The sequence below is a fragment of the Aedes albopictus genome, chromosome 1, assembly GCF_035046485.1.
Source record: "Aedes albopictus strain Foshan chromosome 1, AalbF5, whole genome shotgun sequence".
In the NCBI taxonomy this organism is placed as follows: Eukaryota; Metazoa; Arthropoda; class Insecta; order Diptera; family Culicidae; genus Aedes; species Aedes albopictus.
This window is the reverse complement of record NC_085136.1, coordinates 111,382,925-111,407,723: the sequence shown is the minus strand read 5'-3', so window position 1 is coordinate 111,407,723 and position 24,799 is coordinate 111,382,925. Positions and strand designations below refer to the sequence as shown.

Here is a 24,799-nt window from a genome sequence, read left to right as displayed (position 1 = left end):
TCATCCTTCAATACAGGGTTCGGTAGCAGGTATTACTTAACCTGAATTCTAAAGGTGACTCAACTAAAATTTATTATTTACTCTCTATAAAGGATACGAAATCCGTTTGCGAATTGTTCAGGGAAAGTGTTCACTGGAAATATAAAGAGAAGACTATCGTAAGTCAACGAAACATTTTGTTAACTAGATAATTAATAAGAATAAATTCTACTATTTTAGCTTTAAGCTTTGAAGACAAAAAAGCTGTGAAGGTTCTTCTACCATCCGAACACACCCCTAGAGAAAACTAAAAAGTTCTGGGGGAATTGCATAAGATTGCATAGAAAACTCCCATGAGATTATCTTTAAGATTGCCTAAAGGAATCCCAGGATAAACTCATAAATGGATATGTGAATGAATTCCTCAGGGTATCTCAGAAGAAACTCATAGGGCCGATTTCTTCACCTCGGCTTAAACGGTAAACCAGGCTTACCCATATAGTTAAACCTGGTTTGACTCTTAAGCCAGGGTGAAAAAATCGCCCCATAGAGCGATTCTAATGACAACCACAGATGAACTACTGGAGAATCCTCGATGTAACTTCTATTTAAAATTCCGAGTCAACTCCTAGAAGAATTCCAAGGGCAACTTCTGCGAAAACTCCAGAAGATTGGCTAAAGATTTGCATACTTCCCCGAAAAAATAAATCCGATATTGTAGAACATTCACTCTCGATAACTGGACAGAAGCGAGGACCACTTTATCACAGAAAACACACAAGACCTAGAACAATTTTCATGAAAATCTATCCTCCAGTTCACACTACCTCCACCTTGTGGAAATGTTTCACGAATCACTGAGTTGTTCAACAACATTAACAGAAGGCGCTAGTGTGAAACGTCAAACGCAAAGAAAAACGTTGCGCGCGCCTCTGGTTATGAAAGCCACAACTTTGAAGATTTAAAATGATTTTTAAAAGCGAGGTCGATGAATTTTGCCAGTCTTACCTACGTCTGTTTGTCTGCTACTTCAGCGAGAAGACTATAATCACTGCTAAAAATCGAGAGACACTGCTAGCAGCGCACCCCACGGATGAAGGTAGAACTATTTGTGGCACGCTCCTCCTTTACATATAGGAAGTCAAGAGCAATCTGGTAAGTCAGACAAAAATTAATTGGTGATTTTGTCATTAGGTGACGCTAGATATCAAGCAAAAATTTGGACTTGTCTATCTCGGGATCCAAAGCAGATAGAACAGTGTCGTCTTCGGCTAAGCTCTTCAGAAAGTCAAGAGTAATCTGGTGATTCAGCAATAAGAACCTTCCACAAACTGCTTACCAGTTTTGAGGCTTTTTCGACCGATTCCTGATCTTCCACGTCCAATAGGGTGAATCCACATTGTAGTTCATTAATTATTAACTAATTTTGAGAGCCATTCCGCCAGGTATTCCGTCTCCTGTCCGAATCTTCCGCCGCCACATCCATCCCAACCCGGAACAACGCACAACCCCTTTGATAAAGTCTATACATTGAAGGATGCCTGAACAATATCTCATCATCATCGTGTTTGATTTGATAGGGTATAACAACTTATTTTCTGTTTGTTTCGCTTCTTTGCTTCATCCCGCGTCTGTTCTCTCGTCTCAAGTACAGTTAAGTTCTCCTAGTAGTAGTAGTAGTATTTTCTAAACAGAAAAATAAACTCGTTCTCTATTCTCTCCGTTTAGTATGTGGTACGTCGGTGTTTGTGTGTGTGTGTGAGTGTATGCGTGTGTGTGTGTGTGTTTGTATGTATATAAGTATGAGTGTCTTCATCAGTTTTTACAAGGATTCAAAATCCTTCAGTTCTTGTCCCACTTCTTTTAGCGATGAACCTCCCAGCATTTCACCGCTGGGAATAAACAAATTTAACAAACTATGACATCAAACGGAAAAATTTTATTCGACTTTCCATAATCATCGTAAACAAGTGGGCAAAGGTAAACAAAAGAAATGAAAAAAAAAATATGCTACTAATATGATATTTTCACGTGGCAATTTTTTAGTGCGAAGTAGTCGCAGAGTACCGCTTAATTTATACATCTAGCGTTCCGATCCTTCATCGATCTTTTTCCCCTTTTATATAGGTAGTTAAACTCCGTTTCCGTCCGTGTTGCGTCTCCGTTTCGTTCGTGTGTCTTCCGCTCAATTCAATTATTAAAGCATCCTACAATCGTACTATCGTGTAATGTTTTTGTGTGAAGCTTATACACTAGATTTAGTTTACTTTTTTTGTTTATGTAATTACAGTTGATCCGCGCTGTGCAAACCTCTTTTCCCCTGAAACACGTGGAACATATTACATTGTTTGTTTCTGTTTTTTTGTTATATCATCGACGACGGGAAAAGAGCTTCGACAGTTGATGATTTCTTGTCTCTACCTCGAGAATAGGATCAGTATTCTTCCTTCAGTAGAATATATTTCATATACAGTAGTAGAAAAGCGGGTCGCCGGGGATCGTCCGCCACACGCCACACCCGGGATGACACATACATTCCGCTATAAATCCTATAAAATAATTTAATTCCTTCAATTCAAGGAGGAGAGAAGGGAAAAGGCCTAAGTTCCTCAAATTCGACTGTACAAAAAACTGCGCAGTTATGTATGTGCCATGTGCCTTCCGAGGAAGGGAGCGGTGTTCCCGGCGCGCCTCCAAAACCCCATTTTCTCAACATCATAGTACTCTAACTTAACGCCTACACTATGCTCGCGCACACACGAAACAAAATTTTTGCAGCACGCGCGGCGCGCCTTTGTCTCCAATGCGTCTGTTACCGTCCCGTTCAAGACATGGTGTGGTCCGGTTCCCGTTCCGGTTCCGATTGCCGCGTTCCGCTGGTGGAGGTCATTTTGCGCTTCAACTCTGGCGAGACGTATCGGAACCGAGATTTGTCATAGTTTTGCGATCCGGGCGGCGGCGGCGGTGGCGGAAGCATGGCCTCGGCCGTCCCGGCGGTGTTGCTGTTGTTGTTGTTGGTACTGGTCATAATTGTCGTCGTTGTACGTGTCGGATTGTTACTGCTGCTGCTGCTGTTGCTATTCTGGCCGTCCTTTGTCCATACTAGGTTAGGGTGTTTGGTGCGAGTAGTCGTAACAGTAGGATTAGCGGCGTTCTTCGATGCTGCTGCTGCTTGAGGAGGGCGTCTTGCTCCTACCGTGGCGTGATACGTCTTGTGGCGCGGATTTTCCTCCGGGCGGCCTGCTGCTGTGTTTGACCAGGTATACTTGTGGCGCTGCATTGAGAAAGTAAATCGATTATTGTTATGTTTGTGATGGAAGGAAGAGCAAGGTAAAATTCAAACACGCAAACATGCATCCACAACACGCGAGGCAAATTTTGAAAGACCTAGGTGCTTGTTTGAGAAAATTTGTCGATACTAGTATCAACGTTATTACCGAGTAAATATACGTAAAGTCTGAAGTTTAAATTGCGAAAAAAAAATCCACCTCGTTCTGGTAGGATTCGAACCCACGACTACCCTATATTCGCTAGGCCGGGTGCGTTAGCCAACTTCGCCACAGAACAGGTACGATGATGCGGAGCCGAAAGTCAACCTGAATTTAATGTCCACTTCATGCCACGCTCTTCTTCACAACTCTTCGCTTCCTACGGTCCTTAGATGACCACTTGGTCCAAGTTTAGCCATCGCGTCCAGTCTAGCGAATTGGGGAGACGTGGGTTTAAATCCCACCAGAGCTACGTGGATTTTTTATCTTGAACTTTTCCATTTACATTTGTCAATTCGACAATGATTCTTCTTAACTGACTTGTCCGATTTCTCTTCGTCGACTATATTTGATCAAGTTATTTGTGAAAGAGAGACAAATAACTTGATCAAAACAAACAAAATCATTATTTTTTTTTGTAGAGCAAGATGTAGCAGTCCTCTTCGCATTTCAACCAAAAAATCTTTGGAAAACTAAATACACTTTCCGCAATAACACAAAGAGAGGATCGATGAAGAGAAATCGAGTGGTGTTATTTCGAAAATTTGGTTTATCCTAGCTTTGGATTCTGGTTTTGACAGTTTGTCATTCAAACAACTACTTATTTTAGAAATCCCATTGTTAATTTCAAGAATTTCAATTGCAATATTTATATCGCATGCCTATATAATCATTAGTCGATAAAACATATTAGTAGTTTATTCTAAGAACTACAAGATTTTTTATGTTTTTTTTTCGCAGAAAAAAAATAATCAAAATTAAATCAATACCCTCGACAAAATTTGCAAGACAAATCAATGAAACCACTGAAAAATGTTGCAGCTCGATCGGTTGTCATTTTCTAGAGAAAAAATGGCAAGTAGTTTTACTTCAAAATTATGGGCACACAATACACATTCATTCTAGCGTGCTTCAAAAAATTGTTTTTGCTTTACACTGCCCATAACTGCATAACAGTCACATTCGATAGTTGTCTATGAGTATTAAGCACTGATTCACTGCTCTGAACAGACGTATGAAATGAAACAAATTGCAATTAAAATCATCGTCAGGAAAACATTATCGCCCAATGCTAAATACACTGTGTTCCGCAAACCCTTAGGTTGGTGGCGGCAATGAGCAAATGTCAAACAGGAGCAAAAACGAAGCGAGCACTGTGAGGGGCTGTTCATAAACCACGTAGACTTTTTGGGGGGAGGGGGGGGGGGGTTGGTGTCTGGCCAAAGTCTACGCTCCATACAAATTTTAAAATTTTTGTATGGACAAAAGTGTACGAGGGGGGAGGGGGGTGGGGGGGGGGGGTGTCTGAGATGGTCAAATTTTGGTCTATGTGGTTCATGAACAGCCCCTGAGCAAGCGATTTGCAAACTAAGGTACACTGGGGCAATTTGAAACGGGTAGGGCAAGATGAAACAGTGGGGTTAACATGTTGTTTTCTAATGATGATAACCAGTTTGATCGCCATAACACATAGTTTTTTATTCAAAAAATATTTTAGCGAAGGATAAATTTCCAAATTGTAGTGACGTCTATATCAAAACTTCGCGTTTCAACTTGCCCTGGTGTGCCTTATAGATTATTCGAATTGAGATGAGAATGACGATGAGAAGTTAGTAGAATGAGACGTCTGTTTGTCTGTGAATTAAGGTTCAACCACAGAAAAATTGACGTCACACTTTACTCGCTTCCCATCGATCATCTTTTAACGGTTGATTAAAACATTCGGTAGGGTAGATAATCACAGGGTGGCCACTCAGAGCGGAAAATAAAATTCCCGAGTTTTTCCCGGTTTTCCCGATAGGGTTTTGAAATTATTCCCGATTCAAAATAGAATGATTTACAGTGAAAATTAAACGTAACTTACCAAGAAAAATTTATGAGAATTAATATTGAATATTTTAAAATCCTTGGATTTAACATAGTATTCATATGAACTTGAAAATAAGTTATGTGATGTTTGCCTCGTATCCAATGATGGACATTAAATTAACGACATCTTCATTAAACATTCCTTAAATTCATGGATGACCAACTACTACAAATTATGCAGTAGTTTAAGGACAAACGTCTTGATATCCCGCTTCAACAGAGCATCAAAACTTCAAACGCACAAATGTCAAGAAGAAAGCTTCATACAACAGTACATTTTAATATTCTGTTCTTGCTCACTTGTAATAAGCTTAAAATAAGAAGATCCAGGTGCACTGGTTTTGTTTACGAAGAGATTTGTGCCCTCGAAATCGTGAGTAGATGCCAAAGTCGGACATTCTGGCGGCCATTTTGAGATTCCAACCAGTCTGTCCTTAAGTAAATAAAAATAAAAAAGATAATCCTGAGGGGGTCGAAATTCTCAGTATGATTATAGGATTTACGAACTTCTTATTAGTGGATTTCTTAGTAATATTCCAAAACTCTTCTGAAAAATTCTTGGTAAGTTTGTTTGGGAAACTAATTGGCAATAACAGAATGCCCAGAAAAAATATTCTGGATGAACTTCTGGTGGAATATCTGGATAGATTACTCGTAAAAGAATTTTGAAAATGATTTCTTGGGAAATTTTCAGTGCAGTATTTTTGATGGTCATTTTCAAGATATTTTAATAGAAAACCAGTGGCGAACTTTATGGTACCGTAAATGGCAACTGCAGAAAGTCAGGCAGGTTACTTAGGCTGGAATCGTAAATTCTAGGAGAAATTTGAGAGATCAAAGAAATCTTAGATTTTGTCTGATACTCGTCTAGCATGCAGTTATTTCATCAGCGATTGCAATATGAAGCTCTCAGAGATTTAATTTCTGATCACATTTTCAGATATGTCAAGAATTTCTCGAGGAATTCCCGAAAGATTAGTTTTTGAGAAAGTATTTCCCCCAAAATGTAGAGGCAGATTCATTATTTGGGAATTATTTATTTCCATAAATCATACAACTATATTGCTCCAGATGCTTTTGAATACTCACTAGAACTCCCGCGAGAATTTCAATTGGTAGTTTAACTAGAAACTACGAATACTCAAAATTCTCGAGAATTTGCTGAACCAGGAGTTTTACCAGGGACTTCTGCTAAAGCTTCGCCAAAAAGGGATTTTCCCGATACCTTACTCCAGTTTTCTCCGAACATTTTTATTCACAAGTTCAATAAATGAGTACATCCACGAACTTCATGAAGAACAACAGAAATCTTTCAAAAAAAAAAAAAAAAAATAAGAAATTCTTTTATGAGCTACAATAGGCGTGCATTGAGAAATTTCATCAGATACTAAAAATCCCTTCAAATATTCTTTCAATTGTTTTTCACTAACTATTTTTAAATTGTAAAAATGTTTTCACCAGAATTACTCATCCACAATCGCATAATTTTTAATTTTAATTTATTCTTAGGGCAATTCGTTCATTCATTCAAAATTTTATCAGCAACCTATCTAAATTTCTCAAAGACTTTTCGCTCCAAGGACAAAGGCTATATCAAATATTCTTCTAGAGATTGTACAAGGATATTTTTTTAGAAAGAAGTTATAATTTTTGTTATGTTTCATAAAACTTTTATTGGACGCTTGATGTTTTCAGAAACATGTACATCCTTAAATGCATTAGTGACACATGAATCTTTAAATATTTGGATGTGTCTCAACCAGTCTTTCCACCAGAATGTTCTTTAGAATATCTTTGAAATTGTTCAAATTGTGATGTTAGGTAACATCACTATGATTAACTTAAATTGTCATGACTCGACGACAAGATATTAATTTCCAACAATGCTTTTTACGCCAGTTCACCCACTATGTTATCTAGTTCAACAGTTGTTGACTGCATTTCCCACAGACTCTCGTACTTATGCTTCTGGAGACTGTACAAATTTTAGGATTTTGGAAATTCCCGATGGCTAGCAACAATTCCCGAGGTTTTCCCGACTTTTTCCCGGTGGTTTCGAATTCCCGAGCTTTTCCCGGTTTTCCCGAAATTCCCGACTGAGTGGCCACCCTGTAATCAAAAGTTGAACCAAATTGCGGCATGCCGAAGTAGCGCAAATTGAGTGATTTTCTCTCCCATATGGAAATAATTTACTACGGCAAAATCGTATGTACATGAAAGCCACGGGTATAAGCTTTCTGTTAAGTAGTAAAAAGTTTCTATTTGTACCGAATTTCATTGAAAAATTCGATTATTCGTCAACAATGATTTTAACCCGTATCCGCCCAACAGAAAGAAAAAAATTCAAATGGCTGCCATTTCGTCAATTTTGAACCGATTTCTTTCATTTTTTGACCATTGCATGGTTTTGATGCCTAGTTTAAGGAAAGCTATTGATCATTTTTGAATTGTCCGGCCATCCGGAGTTATTCCGGTGAGTCACTGGGTCACATCCGGTAAAAATGACCCCAACTTCCTTTCGCAACTCAATTTCTTAGAGTAACTGCTGAAAATCCAGTTCCATTTTAACAAATTTTCATAATCTAGACCACAGTGATATTTTCAGAAGCAAATTAGGCGATGTAACCAGTTCCAGGCTGAATCCCTGCTTGGAATCTACTCCAGGGACCCTCAGGGAACCGGCCCAAGAGCGGTCAAATATTATTTTTCGTTCAAGTTTAGCAATATGGGTATCAAACTTCAACATTTTCTAATACCAGTTAGAAAACGGTCACTAGAAGATGTTTTGCGCACATTGGCCACCGGGAGGACCGATCCGGTGATCCCACGCGGCACAAGATGTCGGCCATTTTGAAAACTGTTTGCATCCCACTTTGGGCAGAACGCTAGTGCTCTGGATAACCATCCTAGAGGTTTCGTATCTTCAGAGAAATGTCTTGTAACAGTTTTTTCTATAATCTGGTTATCTAATACTTGATCTAGATAAGTTAAAACTGATCTAGATCAGTTCTATCTTTTCATAGAAGTGTCCTAGAAGAAAATTTTCTTCTGCAAAGATGTTCAAACTGCTGTTTTTGACATTTCTTCCGAAGGCACCTGAACTGTAAAATGTAAACAAAAGGCACAGTGGGCCATTTCATGAAAAATGTAAAAAAAATCATGTTTGATCAATTTTTCGTGAAAAAATATTCTAAAAGAATGCTTTTACTACACGTTTGCAACCGTATCCGCCCAACAGAAAACAAAATATTCAAATGGCTGCCTTTTCGTCAATTTTCAATCGCTTTCTTTCATGTTAGAACCATTTGAATCGTATTGATGCCTAGTTTTAGGAATCCTGTTGATAATTTTTGGATTGTCCGCCTATCCGGAGTTCCCTTTGGGGCTAAATTTCTTAGTCAAAATACTCAAATTCCAGTTATATTTCAACGAATTTTCACAGTTTAGCCCAGAATGATAATTTCAGAAGCAAATTAGACTTCCCATACTTGGATTTTTCTTCAGAGCCCTCAGGGAACCGGTCCAAGTGTGGTCAAATATTATTTTTCGTCCGAGTTTAGCAATATGGGTATCAAACTTCATCATTTTCTGATGCTAGATAGGAACTGGTCATTAGAAGTTTTTTTTTGTCATATTGGCCTCAGGTAATTCTGTTATCCCGTGGAAACTGTTTTCGGAGAAATTGAAATATCATTCGCATTGTATTTTCATTCGCATCAATGCACAGGACTTCACAAGTCTTTCCATAACGAGAGAATATGTAGCAATCTGTCAAGGTGTGTATCAAGCGATAATAAAAAAAACATGGGAAAAGTATTTTATCTATCACGAAATACGCAAGGAGATAAAAGTTTCGGTAAAATGATTTTGGCGTGATCGGTTTGAGCGCAAGCATACATACTTCAAAGCATCAGCGTAGCGGCATCGGTGTATGTGTTGCAATTTTGAAATATACGCCACTGTGAAGGCATTTCATATAGACCCACTCATTGATACTATCTTCTAACATAATGGAACGACCATAAATTACGTCACGTAAAAACTGTCCTTTTTTATTTTCCTCTATGTAACAGTTTTCGTTTGAGAACTCTGGATTTTTTGAATGAGTCGTTGCTCAATTCCCGCTCCTCCCCTCACGAATTGTGATGAAATTTATAGACGTTCCTATATCGACCAGCTACAAAGAAGTAGCAGAGAGGAAAAAAAATATAAATTAGTCTAGTCGAAAAAAAATCGCGACTTCGAAGGTTGTTGAGCCGAGAAACACTTTTTCTTCCTACGAGGTTTCTTATGATCGTGTTTGTGAAAAATAACGAAAAACCTGCCCGTTTTCACTTTTTAACGAAAAACTGAAAACAAAATCATCACCTTCATAGTTCCGATTTTTTCGTCCATTTGTCAATTTCCTCGATACCCATATATGTATGTCATAACGTGTTGATTCTGATATTATACTCCACGTACTGTCATATTTTCGTTCGTGAAATCGGCTCGCAAAATAGATAATTGCCGTATTGAAAAATATTTCAATTTCTCCGAAAACATTATTATTATTAATATTTATTAAAGACACTTTACCACTTATGTGGCATTCGTGTCTGGTTCTCCGAAGACAGTTTCCACGGGATAACACCGAAACATTCCTTCAAACAATCCATGCCTTGAATAGATGACATCGAAAACCGTAGTACCAATTGGTTAGAAAAAAAAATGCCCATACTGATGTGGTGCGGCATACTTCAATTTCTCCGGATGCAGATATCCCGGGGGAACACCGGGACTGTCTTCCGTGTGTATAGTGTCAAATTCGTAACAACTTTGCAGAACATAGTATAACGTTATTTTCACATCTTCGTGTTGAAAATGTCGACAATCGTGCTTTTCCGTAATACTACTGTTTTATTTGGGGTCGTTCGTAAATCACGTAGACCTAATTTTGGTCATTTCAAAACCCTACCCCTACCCACTTTTAGACTTTCGTTCATTCAAAATTTCGGAATAATGGAGCATAAACTTTGACCAGACCTCCCTCCCTAAAAGTCTACGTGGTTTTTGAACGACCCTTGACTAGTTCCTCAGGGGTCATCGGAACGGTACTCTGGGAGGCTAATATCGCAGAAACATCTGCTCATAACTATATATCAAACGAACTTTGCATATGCTGAAGTTAGACATTTATACCATCAAGACGCAAGCAATTTTCAAAATAGCCGATATCTAGCTACCCGGGGGATCATCGGAACAGAATTACCTGAGGCCAATATGCCAAAAAAAAAACTTCTAATGACCAGTTCCTATCTAGCATCAGAATATGATGAAGTTTGATACCCATATTGCTAAACTCGAACGAAAAATAATATTTGACTACACTTGGACCGGTTCCCTGAGGGCTCTGAAGAAAAATCCAAGTATGGGAAGCCTAATTTGCTTCTGAAATTATCATTCTGGGCTAATCTGTGAAAATTCGTTGAAATATAACTGGAATTTGAGCATTTTGACTAAGAAATTTAGCCCCAAAGGGAACTCCGGATAGGCGGACAATCCAAAAATTATCAACAGGATTCCTAAAACTAGGCATCAATACGATTCAAATGGTTCTAACATGAAAGAAAGCGGTTGAAAATTGACGAAAAGGCAGCCATTTGAATATTTTGTTTTCTGTTGGGCGGATACGGTTGCAAACGTGTAGTAAAAGCATTCTTTTAGAATATTTTTTCACGAAAAATTGATCAAACATGATTTTTTTTACATTTTTCATGAAATGGCCCACTGTGCCTTTTGTTTACATTTTACAGTTCAGGTGCCTTCGGAAGAAATGTCAAAAACGGCAGTTTGAACATCTTTGCAGAAGAAAATTTTCTTCTAGGACACTTCTATGAAAAGATAGAACTGATCTAGATCAGTTTTAACTTATCTAGATCAAGTATTAGATAACCAGATTATAGAAAAAACTGTTACAAGACATTTCTCTGAAGATACGAAACCTCTAGGATGGTTATCCAGAGCACTAGCGTTCTGCCCAAAGTGGGATGCAAACAGTTTTCAAAATGGCCGACATCTTGTGCCGCGTGGGATCACCGGATCGGTCCTCCCGGTGGCCAATGTGCGCAAAACATCTTCTAGTGACCGTTTTCTAACTGGTATTAGAAAATGTTGAAGTTTGATACCCATATTGCTAAACTTGAACGAAAAATAATATTTGACCGCTCTTGGGCCGGTTCCCTGAGGGTCCCTGGAGTAGATTCCAAGCAGGGATTCAGCCTGGAACTGGTTACATCGCCTAATTTGCTTCTGAAAATATCACTGTGGTCTAGATTATGAAAATTTGTTAAAATGGAACTGGATTTTCAGCAGTTACTCTAAGAAATTGAGTTGCGAAAGGAAGTTGGGGTCATTTTTACCGGATGTGACCCAGTGACTCACCGGAATAACTCCGGATGGCCGGACAATTCAAAAATGATCAATAGCTTTCCTTAAACTAGGCATCAAAACCATGCAATGGTCAAAAAATGAAAGAAATCGGTTGAAAATTGACGAAATGGCAGCCATTTGAATTTTTTTCTTTCTGTTGGGCGGATACGGGTTAATCTTAATTTGAACCATCGTAATCAAAATTTGAACCAATTTTAATCTTAATTTGAGCTACTACTGGCAACAGCAGCTCGAGCATCTCCCACAACAGCCAATTTCGTGCTGAACAATAGAAAAACAATTCTCATAACTATTTTTCATTAGGCAGTGGAATTTCAACTAAGAAAGTTCTAAACTAGTTCAAATTTAGATTACAAATGGTTCAACTTAAGATAACATTCTCCAAGTAAAAATTACTTAAATTTGATAATTTTATGACAAATAATGCGAAATATTATTCGGTTGGTCGATTCTACGATAAATAAGCTTTCATTTGACATGTTCACATATTGCGTGTGATACAATGCGAATGCAGGAGCTGTACGAGTGCACCGAAAATGTGCTTTCTCTGAGAGGAAATGGGTGAAATCACAGTGATTTTTCAATCGCCTGTTTTTCATGACAAAAATGCTTTTTGCAATGCTTTTAAAGTCCATGTTTTCAAGTTATAATACGAAAAGCTGTTTGACATCTTTTTCGGGTCAATATTTGCCTAAAAAGTACGTCGTTTTAATGAATTTCGAAATGGTTCAAATTAAGATTACAATTTGACTAGTTTTATTTCTTACCCTAGATGGTCGATTGATCACTCGCGACGCTGGCATCGTTTTTGCTCCTATTTGACGTTTGCTCACTACCACAGACAAACAGACGTAACACTCTGATAATTCCCATCGTACACCGATTTTTCAAAATATAATAGTTGGCTAACTGCCCACCCGTGGCGCTTGCATCGGTTTTGTTCGAGTTTGACGTTTGCTCACTACCGCCACCTAGTTGATGGTCGGCCAAACTTAGTCCTTTTAGCATTGGGCGAATATGTTTCCGTGACTATGATTTGAATCGAAAAATGTTCGAAGTATTACGTCTGTTTGTCTGTGTCACTACCATTACCCAGTGGTGGCCCGGTCAAACGCAGTACATTTAGCATTGGGCGATAATGTTTGCGTGACGATGTTTTTGAATGAAATTTGTTCTGAATGTTACGTCTGTTTCTCTATGGTTCAAAACTACTAACCCTCTTAGAAACTTGAGAAAATGTTACATCCGATTTTATGAAAATTCTTTGCGAAATTGCGAATAGGGCGTAACTGACAAAACAATAACAATGCGAAAACTTCTTCGAAGTAATTCATGAAAAGGTCGTAACTGCCAAAATGGACACAATTTAAGTGATTATAGGAGTGAAAAGATGCTTGATTTCCCTACTAAATACTTGCAAACTTTCCTTGATATCACTTTTCTAACTATTGAAAATTACGGATTGAGTGGAAGACGTAATTCCATATTAAGCCGCACGAAACAAAAACAATTACGCATTCCACTCCTGGTGTTTTGTTATTGCATGATGTTAGTACTTATAGTTAATACTGCAAGGATTTCTGTTTTTTCACTTAAAATCGACGAGTGCACCTCCTTGGCGAAGTTCACCCCCTCCGAAAATTTTGATACTACAGCAGGGTACACTTCCACCTGGTACACCCAGATAAAAACTGTATTATTTTATGTTGCATTGATTTCTCAATAAATAAGTCGAAATATCAGTCAGTAAATAAACCATTTGCAAATGCTTTACTTTGAGTACAACATTATGTCAGAAAACGATTAAAAATTTTAAAAACGAATTTGGTTCACGAGTAGTGCTTTTTAGAGAGTATACCCTGCTGTAGTGTCAAAATTGTCGGGGTGAGTGAACTCAATATTTAACCACAGACAAACAGACGTAATACTTCGAACATTTTTCGATTCAAATCATAGTCACGGAAACATATTCGCCCAATGCTAAAAGGACTAAGTTTGGCCGACCATCAACTAGGTGGCGGTAGTGAGCAAACGTCAAACTCGAACAAAACCGATGCAAGCGCCACGGGTGGGCAGTTAGCCAACTATTATATTTTGAAAAATCGGTGTACGATGGGAATTATCAGAGTGTTACGTCTGTTTGTCTGTGATTTAACGCTGCACTCGCCTATAGGCGAATTTGACGGAAGCTAACGATCACTCTTTTCTCTGGTGGCAGGAATGAGAACTCTATGAAAAGAATGACTCCGCCAAAATTTATCATGGCATGTACTTTTTCATATCGAATTCCGCATCGTAGAAAAACAAACGAGCACTTTTTGGAAAGAAAATTGGCTTCTTTAACGGTGTTGAGATAATTCGATATTCTGAATGTGCATGTCAAACTGAGCTGAAATCCAAATTTTCATGAATTTTGATGCCCGGGAACCAAATTAAAATTCAATTTGAAGTTTGTATGGGAGCGATTTGTCAAATCACCCCTCGTCGCAGTTTGTACTGGACGGAGCTGTCAAACAGTTGCCCAGCTGTCAAAAGGTTATTTCAAAAAATCTCTTTGAAATTGGTTTTAGGTACCAAAATAAAATTCTTAAAATCTGAAAAAATCGTTAGTGGCTCAGAAAAAGGTGCTCTTTCGTATAAAATCAAAAAATCACTTCATTTTTCTTAATTTAAAAGCCCAATTAAGTTCTCTTTCATTTGCGCTTAGATCCGGTAGGTACTTACGAACAATTTATGTGATTAATTTGAGGGGCTCTTGTTATGCCTCCGGCGGGCGATGTTCCGGATTTTTTTGTTAGCTGGCCAATCCGCCCAAGTAACAATTTCAATTCCTTTTAGATTTGAATATTTTTATGGAAGCTTTATCACAGCATGACCAAATCATGGAACATTTGTAATTGTTTTTATCAAGAGAAAACAATCTTCGTTCGTTTGCGGTTTTGAAGTTGTCCTCAAGTTAGTTTTGAAATTCGCGCATAAAACAACTGGATTCACAAGAGCATTTAATCTCATAATACAGGGGATAGACAAAATGATCGGGACAGGCAAAATTTTTACTTTTCAAAAAATGTTCAATTAGCTGTAACATTTCGAAAAGTGCATCAAATATTTTCAAATTTTTACTGTAAGTTCCTCAACTAGTTGTGTATCAGTGGACAAAATTTGGAAACGATCGGACAATTCTTCACGAAGTTATAATGATTTTTGAAAAAGGTAAAATTATTCGATAGCCAATTTTGAGGTGTTCTATCTCCGGATTCAATGAACCGAATGCAATGAAATTTTGTTCATTTATGACTTATATAATCAGCTATGAAAAACAATTAACTTAACTTAATATTCTTAACACGACAGAAAGTTATAACGATTAGATTATTTTTCTAAAAAAACACCAAATTATCCAAAACATCAACATCGTTTCAAAATTCAAGATGCAAATTATAGTTCATTTAGTTTCCCTCTAATTGACTTATATATAAATGCGTTTTGAAGGAAAGTAACAACATAGCCGCCGATAAATTGAAAAAGTAATAGGATGCATATTAAAAATAGACCAATTTACTAAAAAATCGTGAAAAAAATAAAATTGCTATAACTTTTTCGCTTGTTAAAAATTTCAAGTTAAGTTAAATGTTTTTCAGAGTTCATTATATAAGTCATGAATGGTCAAAATTTCATTGCAATCGGTTCATTGAATCCGGAGATATAACAGCTCAAAGTTGGCTATCCGATAATTTTATCTTTTTCAAAAATCTTTATAACTTCGTGAAGAATTGTCCCATCTTTTCCAAATGTTGTCCACTGATACACAAGTAGTTGAAGAACTAACAGTAAAATTTTGAGAATATTTGATGCACTTTTCGAAAAGTTACAGCTAGTTGAACATTTTTTGGAAAGTGAAAATTTTGCCTGTCCCGATCATTTTGTCTATCCCCTGTAAGTTTTAAGACGTATTTGGAGTAATTTTTAACACATAGCATCAACATATTTTATTAAAAGTTTATGCTTCGTTTATTCAAGAGCATTTCATCTGACTAATCCTCCATTAAAAACATCTTGAAACCTTCTATTCTTGAGCTAGAGCCATTACTCTGGAACAAGAAGTATGCGAAATAATAAGACAACGTACTATTTTATCAACCCAAATAATGAATGCAACAAATTGGTTGAAAAATCACGTTCTCATGCCAATATAAACACTTAAACATTTTTGCTCACTGATAATGTAGCTATTCTGGTTCTTAAAAGTAACCATATCAACGAAATAATGATTTTACAGCCAATCAAAAACGCGAGTAGCTGGCTGCTGTCGTCCTGCCTTCAACCTGTTATTCACACAGGCCACAACTATACGAACCGAAAATTAAATGGATACTTACTGTGACTCTTGCTCATGCTAAATAGTGTTATTTTAGTAAGTTGCACTTAATTATTTAACGCAAAAACACACAAAACTATAATATAATTACAGGATGTACGTGAAATGTACAGAAACAACTTTCTAGCTCCAAAAAGGTAAACAAACAATTGTCAAGGACTGTTACTCTTGAATAAAACGAATAAGTTTCATTTAAGACGAACAAATCTGCCTTAAGATCATCACTAGTAAAAACAATCTTCAATAAATGCTGTAGATTTCATGCAAGGCAACTTGGTTCCATCATTGTTTTGAGGTGGTTTGGATTAAAGGTAATAACAATTGATGGCGGCTGCATGAGTTTTGTTCGCTTGGAACGGCAGCCATGTTTAGAAAGAATTGAAAAAGTGGCGTAGCCTTTTGTTTTTATAGGAAATTCATGTCTTCGTATATTAATGATTGATATTATTTTTGAGGCGCTTTGTTATTTTTGTATGTTTTGGGTGGCAGTTCAACGAAAAAGTGGATATGGCACGGAATTTTGTGATTCCCTGTCATCAATGATCTGTCAGGCAATTTAAATATTTTAGCCATTTCAATTTGATGAAAATTAATTCGTAGTTCAATTAAAATTTCATCTATTAAACAAAACTAGTTCGCATCTGCGTAATGCTTAGGTAAAAGATTTCATTTATTATGCACTTTTAGCAACTTGGGGAAGACAGCTAAAAGATCAACATGCCTCAAGCTATTCTTGATAAAGTTTTATGAAGTTCAAATCAATCATCAGTAAAACTTCATAAATACAACTAGTTTCAAAGCAGTCTTCAAAAGCAGCCTTGGAGATCTCCTGAAGAGTGGGCCAGATTCGTCTTATGGATATTTTATGCCTATTTTATCTCTGATTTGCAGAACAAAGAGCTTTATTGCCAAGTTTTATTATTCTATCTTAGAAATTACTTCAGGATTGCCACAAAAGTATAATTGTTACTTGGGCGGTGTCTGTCGGATTTTGTTTTCAGAAAATGAGTTTGATCTTCCTTCGGGAGTTTCTGCTATATTTTAGCGATGCTCTAAGAATGGGGCACGTTCGGTGTAGTACTAGATTTGTAGTAATGAGCTGAATTTTTGTATGGTGAGAAGGTCAATTGGCTTCTTTAGCGGTGTTGAGATACCTTCATATTCTAAATCTGCATGTCAAACTGAGCCGAAATCCAAATTTTCATGAATTTTGGTGCCCGGGAACCTATCTTAAAAGCAGTTTGAAGTTTGTATGGGAGCGATCTGTCGAATCACCCCTCGTCGCATTTTGTACTGGGCGGAGCTGTCAAGTAGTTGACCAGCTGTCAAAAGGTGATTTTGAAAAATCTCTTTGACATCGATTTTAGGCCAAAATTAAGTTCTAAAAATCTGAAAAAACCACCATGATGTTCAGAAAAAGGTGCTCTTTCGTATTAAATCAAAAAATCAATACATTTTTCTTAATTTAAAAAACCCAATTCTCCGTTTCTGCAATGAAATGGTGCAAAAAGCGTGAGTATTATGATTCCTTGCTTAATTTGATGCTGTTTGAGCAAAACTTTGGATAACTATGTTGTTTATTTCGCAAGAAATGGAGAAAACAACACTGTTGAACAAAGTTTTGCTCAAACAGCGTCAAATTAGGAAAGGAATCATAATACCCACGCTTTTTGCACCATTTTATATTTCGATCCCAGCCCTGACACTGACCGTCTTCTGAGCCCATGACTAAAACGGACCCGGATACTTGGACATCGGCGAACGGCAACTCATAATGGATCCCCAATCGGACTGGAAAAAAAGAACAACCAACAGCCACACATCAACATCCTCATGCTCATCATTCTACCATGATAGGGTAGAAAGTGAAAGCAGCGCGAAAAGCAGTTCGATATCGAAGAATAATAGAATACATTTAGGCGCTGTACAAAAGTGGAAGTGCAGCTGCCAATTGGAATCGCCCTGTGCCCTGTGCGCGTAGTGCCCTAGTGGACAACAGAACTGTAATTTAGGTTAAGTTGTTAAGAATAAAACAAACTGATTTATGTTGGTTTGGCATAAAGCCATTTTTAAATTTTAACTTCATACTAAAGTGTCTCGAGTATACCAAAGTGGAGAATCCTTGTCGTTTTGACAGGTCTCCTGCTCGATTGGAACTATGCGGATGACACTAGATCGACTGTTCCAATTTTGACGTTTCTCCTCTTTGTTTTATCCAGGCTCGTTACTTCATACAGCTTTCCGATCGCCAGAGAAATTTCATAACGTGACTCCAGATAATTGAGTCCGACCTGTACCGTAGCATCACCTAATTCCAATCACTTTTTTTTCGGATCCTAATTCCGCTCACACAATGGGAAACAAATGAAGTGAACCAAGTGAACGGAATTAGGAACCGAAAAAAAATATTGGATGATGTAACAGTACTACTGAAACATATTGCCGAAGATCCAAAGCCTAGGATTCATATCTACGACTACGGCAACAAACGTGTTTCAAACAATAGAATAGGTCAACTGTGCAAATCGGCAAAAACCGTTTTCGAGCCAAATCCACGCCAGAGCCAAATTATATGAGTAAATTCGAGTCAAATCCGCGAAATTCGCATAGTTGTAACAATCAATCCTGCTATTCGCCTTATTTTTGTTTAAGGTTAAATTTCGTCATTTTCTTTCGCCGTGTTTACGTTTTGGTTTCAGTTTCGTCTTTTACTTTCGTAAGCAAAACACCTAACAAAAAACCAGGAGTAGAAGGCATAATAAATCTTGTTTTATAGTGATTTTAAATTAGTTAGATGAGTCACATCAAGAAAACTTTGTGAGTATTCTAGTAATCTAGCATCTTTACACTCCTATAATGATTTAAATTGTGAACATTTCATCAGTTACAGATTTTTCGCAAGTTATTACGGAAATACCGTTTTCCCATAATAGGGCTTATTCTGCTGAGTTGCTGCAGTTGATTTAGGCATCAAATTTGAGCGAATCGAGTTTTGTCACCTCATTCGACTAGTCCCATCTTGCAGAATAAACCTGAATAATTTCCATATAAACTTCTGGTACAATAGTCTGAGACACGAATATATGGGGAAAAAATGGAAAATTCTCCGTTTTTGTATACTGAAAATTTACAGCAAACTACAAATATGGTGAATCTTGTTACAGAAAAATTTCAAAATTTTCGAAGCACGTGTGAAAAAAAAATAACTATATCAAAACCAACAATTGAAAAAGCCACATCAACATTACGTAAACAAACACGTTTCTGTCGAGTTAGGGCCTTCTAGGATCCACCCACGCATCTCACCACCATTAACAGAAAGCTTGATGTTTGCGCTTTCTGTTAGTGGTGGTGAGGTGAGGTGTGTGGGTGGTATTCAAAAGGCCTCAAGTCGGTAGAAACATGTTTGTTTACAAAATGTTGTTGCGGCCTTTTCAATTGTTCACACTTAATTTTAAATGCCGGGATCTCAGCATTTTCTCAAACTTTCACCGAGATCCGCACAGCCGAGCGCTCGGCAAACAACAACATAACCGAGATCTCAGCAACTTTGACAGTTCATTACTGAGGTTCGGCAACTGTTTTGCTGCGAATCAGCTAACAAATACAGTTTAAACTGAGATCCGGACCAACAATTGAAAAGGCCGCAACAACATTGCGTAAACAAACACGTTTCTGTCGACTTAGGGCCTTCTGGGATCCACCCACGCATCTCACCACCGTTAAAAGAAAGCTTGATGTTTGCGCTTTCTGTTAGTGGTGGTGAGGTGTGTGGGTGGAGTTCAAAAGGCCTCAAGTCGACGGAAACATGTTTGTTTACAAAATGTTGATGCGGCCTTTTCAATTGTTGGTCCGGAGATATCAGTTTTTGAGTTTGCTGACTAGTCGGCTGTGCGTGGAAAGCCGAGCCCGTGAATATTTTGTAAGTGTGTTGGTCTTGATATGTGAATTGTTCAAAATATTCGCCCCCGGACATTTGCTCTGTTCGTCGAGCAGTATCGATTGATTTCTATACATATGTCAGTTTCATTCTTTTCGTCATGAGGTTTTATAAATAATCTGAATCTTGGCCGTATAATACAGTTTGGTAGGAATTCGAGAACAATTTTTAGATAAAGGGGTTTTAGGAGACACTTTATGACGTTCTCTTCATCTCTCATTGTGTAAGATAAATATGGGGGCGCTAATCGACCACATGAAAAAAGGAATACTCAATTCGATGAAAAGTGAATTCATTAAAATGTATGAATTTCCAGATATTTACACGATGCCGACACCAAATGTTTATAACATATGGAAATCAGTATATACCAATTGATTGTGATTTAGAAAGGAAACAGAAAACAAAATGAAATGAATAAAAATATCCTTGTTGTAATATCAGATATCATGACACGAAAAAATGCACCTTTTGTACAATGAAAATAAAGCAATTTCTAACAAAAAGAAAAACCAGAACATTCAAATGGATGTAACAACTAGTCTAGGTTTTGCCACACGTGTATTACATGGTTAGCTGATGGTTCAGTCAATAAAAAGTACTTAAAACTACTATTCACAAAACACATAACACTCAAACTATAGTACAAAACAGATTCCAATGGTGACGGGTATTATAACTATAATAGGTTGCAATACTTACGCGAACGGATTCTGCTGGGGCATCGCTGGGCTGGCCGCGAACTGGAATGCTGGTGCGGCGGCGACAGGCCGGGCTGGATTTCCAGCCTGCACACACATACACACACGGTCACGGTCGGTTATATTTTGGATTTTGAGAGCGGAACCAATAAATGACCCGGTGGTGGTGGCAGGTGTGGAAGTGGTACAAATGGCGCGCGCAGATAGATAAAGAAGAGATAGAAAGAACAAAAAATACGAAAGTTCGAATTTGCATCTTTTAGTTGATCTTCGGGGGGTAATGGTTCCGGTTCTTCCGGAACCTGGAACCAAAACGTTAGGGCTTGATTAAGGGAATCGGGAAACACCAAGCCAAATGATAGTGAAATGCGTGATAGATGGGCGGTGCAGTTGGTGAAGGGAAGAGGGATACTGTGATGTTGCTGGTGAACTTTGCCAATAAAATTCGATTTCGTGATCATTGGGGGTGTTGGTAAGCCGTGGTGAAGTAAGAGTGGAGAAGATTATGGAACAAAATGTTGATGTGGTCGAATTCGTTCAGGGAGTGGGGGTGCTGACAGCAACAGAAACAAAATTTAGCAAACGAAAAAACAATTTCCAAGAAAAAAGCGAACTTTTGCGATGATGATTTACTCACCAGATTCTATTGGAGTACAGCGTGACCGTTGTCGATGGTAACGGAGCGTTACGCAAGAAGGGGATATGGGAATGCCATAAATAAAACATGTAAAATACGTTCCAAAATAAGACGAAAAATAACGAATTCAAATCAAAAAGATGAGATAACAGCAGCTAATATAAAACAACACTTTTTCAAAATATACATATCCAAATAAAAAAAAAGGAAAATTTTTAGAAAAAATGATTTGCAGCGGGCGATTGAATGTCTCATCAATGATCAACACTTGCACACTGAGGATGCTTGTTAATCCAAACGGAATCCTGCTGTTTCTTTGGGCAAGTGAAGAACGACATCTAAAAATATGTTTTATTGAGGAAACTTTTATGACGACCACCCTTTCCATTAAAATATTTTTTATGCATTTCAGTATCATAATTTCTATTTTATATAACACATTTCAGTATCATAATGGCCTACTGAAATAAGTTGCATAATAGAAAATAGTTACGTAATGTTCATTATGCAACTTAAATGAGTTGTGTAATGAAAAAGTATTGCATAAAATGGTGTATGGAACTCGTTGCAAAACTCGAATTTTTCAGCATTCTTCGTATTCATCCAATTCGGCAAGCCTCGTTGAATAAATGTACGACCCGTGCTGAAAAAATCAACTTTTTGCGACTACATAGGGTATCGCGCCACTTGGGCGGTAGCTTCTCTATTCGTCTGTTTTCCACTATAACTCAGTCAATTTTGAACCAGTTGACTTGAAATGTTGTACAAGGGTAGATACTATACCTATCTCACCGCATTCCAAAAACTGTATCAATTGGGTTTTTAAATTAAGAAAAATGTATTGATTTTTTGATTTTATACAAAAGAGCACCTTTTTCTGAACCACCTTGATTTTTTTCAGATTTTTAGAACTAGATTTTGATACCTAAAATCGCTTTCGAAGAGATTTTTCGAAATCACCTTTTGACAGATGGCCAACCGCTTGACAGCTCCGCCCAGTACAAAATGCGACAAGGGGTGATTCGACAAATCGCTCCCATACAAACTTCAAACTGATTTTTAAATAGTTTGCCGGGCACCAAAATTCATGATAATTTGGATTTCGGTTCAGTTTTGCATGCAGATTCTGAATACGGAATTATCTTAACACCGCTAAAGAAGCCAATTGGTTCAAATTTGACTGAGTTATAGTGGAAAGCAGACGAAACTAGAAGCCACCGCCCAAGTGGCGCGATTTCCCTACCTACATAAATAACTATTAACGATATTCTACAAGTAAAAACTGGACTCGAAAAAAATGAGACATACAAAATAATGCATAACTTTTGATTGCGTTCACAAAAATAGCTGATTTTTTAACCAGGAATAGCACGTTATGTGTAGCTAATACCCTAAAAATTTCATCAAAATCGGTTCAGTATTGGGCGCAAATATTGTCGATACAATAAAATGTGATTTCGGAAATTTTGGGCTTCCATTTTAAAAATTGTTTAGGCTACAACTTTGTCGTTAGCTCATCAAAACGTCTGAAAATTTGACTGTAAGCTCTTCAAGTAAGTCATAATAAGTGGTGAAAAATCATAATCGGTTCAGTATTTATTTTTTTTTACAATTCAAACAAACAAAGACGGGTTTTTCAAAATTTGGGCACTTTTCAACATTTTAAAATCATTGTGCATTATTTTGACTAGTCATTTCTTATGTTTCCCATTGAAGTTGAATTCCCTTAAATTTCATTATCTAAGATAAAATAAAACATTACATAACAGTATACACATTTACATTTTCAAATTCCATGGGAATTACAGAAGCGAAGGGTTTTGGAGGGACTCTCGGGGGTTCCATGGGCTCGGATGTTTCAGAGGAGCTTCAAGGCGGGTATTCAGGGGTTAATAGGAGGTTTCCGGGGAGGACTCAGGGGGCTTTCAAGAAAGTTTGAGTGAGTTTCAAGGATTTTCATGGCATATCGGGTGGTTTCAAGGGGGCTTTTGAAGAGGTTCAGGATGCTCATAGAGAATTTTCAGTATATTTCAGAGAGTTTTCAGTACGTTTCAGAAGATCCTAGGGAGCTTTCGGTGGTTCCTGGAGGGTTTAGAAGCTTTTAAGAAGGTTTCCGGAATGTGTTAGAGGGGTTCCAAGGCGTTTCAGGATGTTCCAGCGGGGTTAAATTCCCCTGACGCCTCATGAAACCCTTTGGGCTACCTGGGACATTCCTGAAAGGCCTTAAACCTCTTGGGTCGCCTTTGAATCTCCTGAAAATCCCTTAAACCTACTGAAACCCAATACAACTCTCAAGAACACCCTTGTAACTCCCCTGAAATTTCCTTGAAACTACCTAGAATGACCCTGAAACCCGCAGACGCCCCTAGAGCATACCTAGGAACCATAGAATGCCACTAAAATCTCCAGAAACTCTCTGGAACACCCATGACACTTCAGTGAGTTTAGATTCCGTTCCTAACATGCACAAGGCGTATTTCCCCCAATGACTTTTCAGTTTATGATGGGTAACTCTTCACATTCAAAAGAGATTGCAAGCTCGCGCACAGCCGTGTGCTCAACAATCTTCAAGTGACGTTTGTTAGCTCACTCTCAGCAAAACGATTTCCGAATATCAGCAGTTAACTGTCAAAATTGCCGAGACTTTCGGCAAAACGACTATCGGATCACGGATTCCTCTAGGTTTTTCTGGAATACCATTTTTATTTCTGGGATTTTTAGTGTAATGTATTGAAATTCCTTTAAAACTACATTCCGGAATTTCTTCTTGGATTCCTCCAATATTTCTGGATTTTTTCTCAATTATCTCGTTGGATTCTGCATGTTCACCTTTCGGAGTACCATGAGAAGTTTTTGTTTGGAAACCTATAAGATGCTGCTGATCTCTAGGATTTCTCCAGACGTTTCTTTTAGAATTCCTCCAGAAGTCCCTTCCGGAAAACAATCATAAGTCCCTGTTTAATCCCTCGTCTTTGTGTTTTTTTTTTCAGGAGTTCCACCAGACATCGGAAATATTAGTAAGTTCCTTCTGATATTCATCCAGATGTTCCTTCTGAAGTTCCTCCAAGAATTCCTTCGGGATTTCGAAAGAAGTTCCTACGAGAGTTCTCACATGATTTTTGTTTTTAATTCCTCGAGAAATTCTCCTTCTGATACAAAAAAAAAAAAAATCTGGAATTATATCACAAGTTTTTGATAAAGTTCCCTATGAAATTAATTAAAAAATGCTTCTGGGATTGCGCTCCGAAGACTGCAAGGGCAAAAAAGACGCTACGTACTGATAGGATCCGTTCAGAAGTTTTTTTTTCTGGAATTACGGCAGAAATTTTGCAGGATTTCCTTGTATGGAATTCACCCAACAATTCGTTCTTAAAT

The 24,799-nt window shown here is 37.7% G+C and overlaps 1 protein-coding gene across 3 annotated transcripts in view; it reads right to left on the bottom strand.

Moving 5' to 3' along the window:
* Positions 1-1,896: 1,896 nt before the first annotated feature.
* The window catches only part of LOC109397699 (mucin-19-like), a 60,514-nt gene continuing 37,611 nt past the window's right edge, over positions 1,897-24,799 (bottom strand). The window contains exons 6-7 of one of the 3 annotated variants that reach the window (XM_062845194.1): positions 20,789-20,874; positions 1,897-3,253 (exon numbers count right to left, since the gene is read on the bottom strand). In XM_062845194.1, the coding sequence (XP_062701178.1) occupies positions 3,172-3,253; positions 20,789-20,874 (168 nt within the window). In that variant the 3' untranslated portion in view covers positions 1,897-3,171. The remainder of the gene's footprint in view (positions 3,254-20,788; positions 20,875-24,799) is intronic. The other 2 variants (XM_062845193.1, XM_062845192.1) reach the window with 2 other exon arrangements.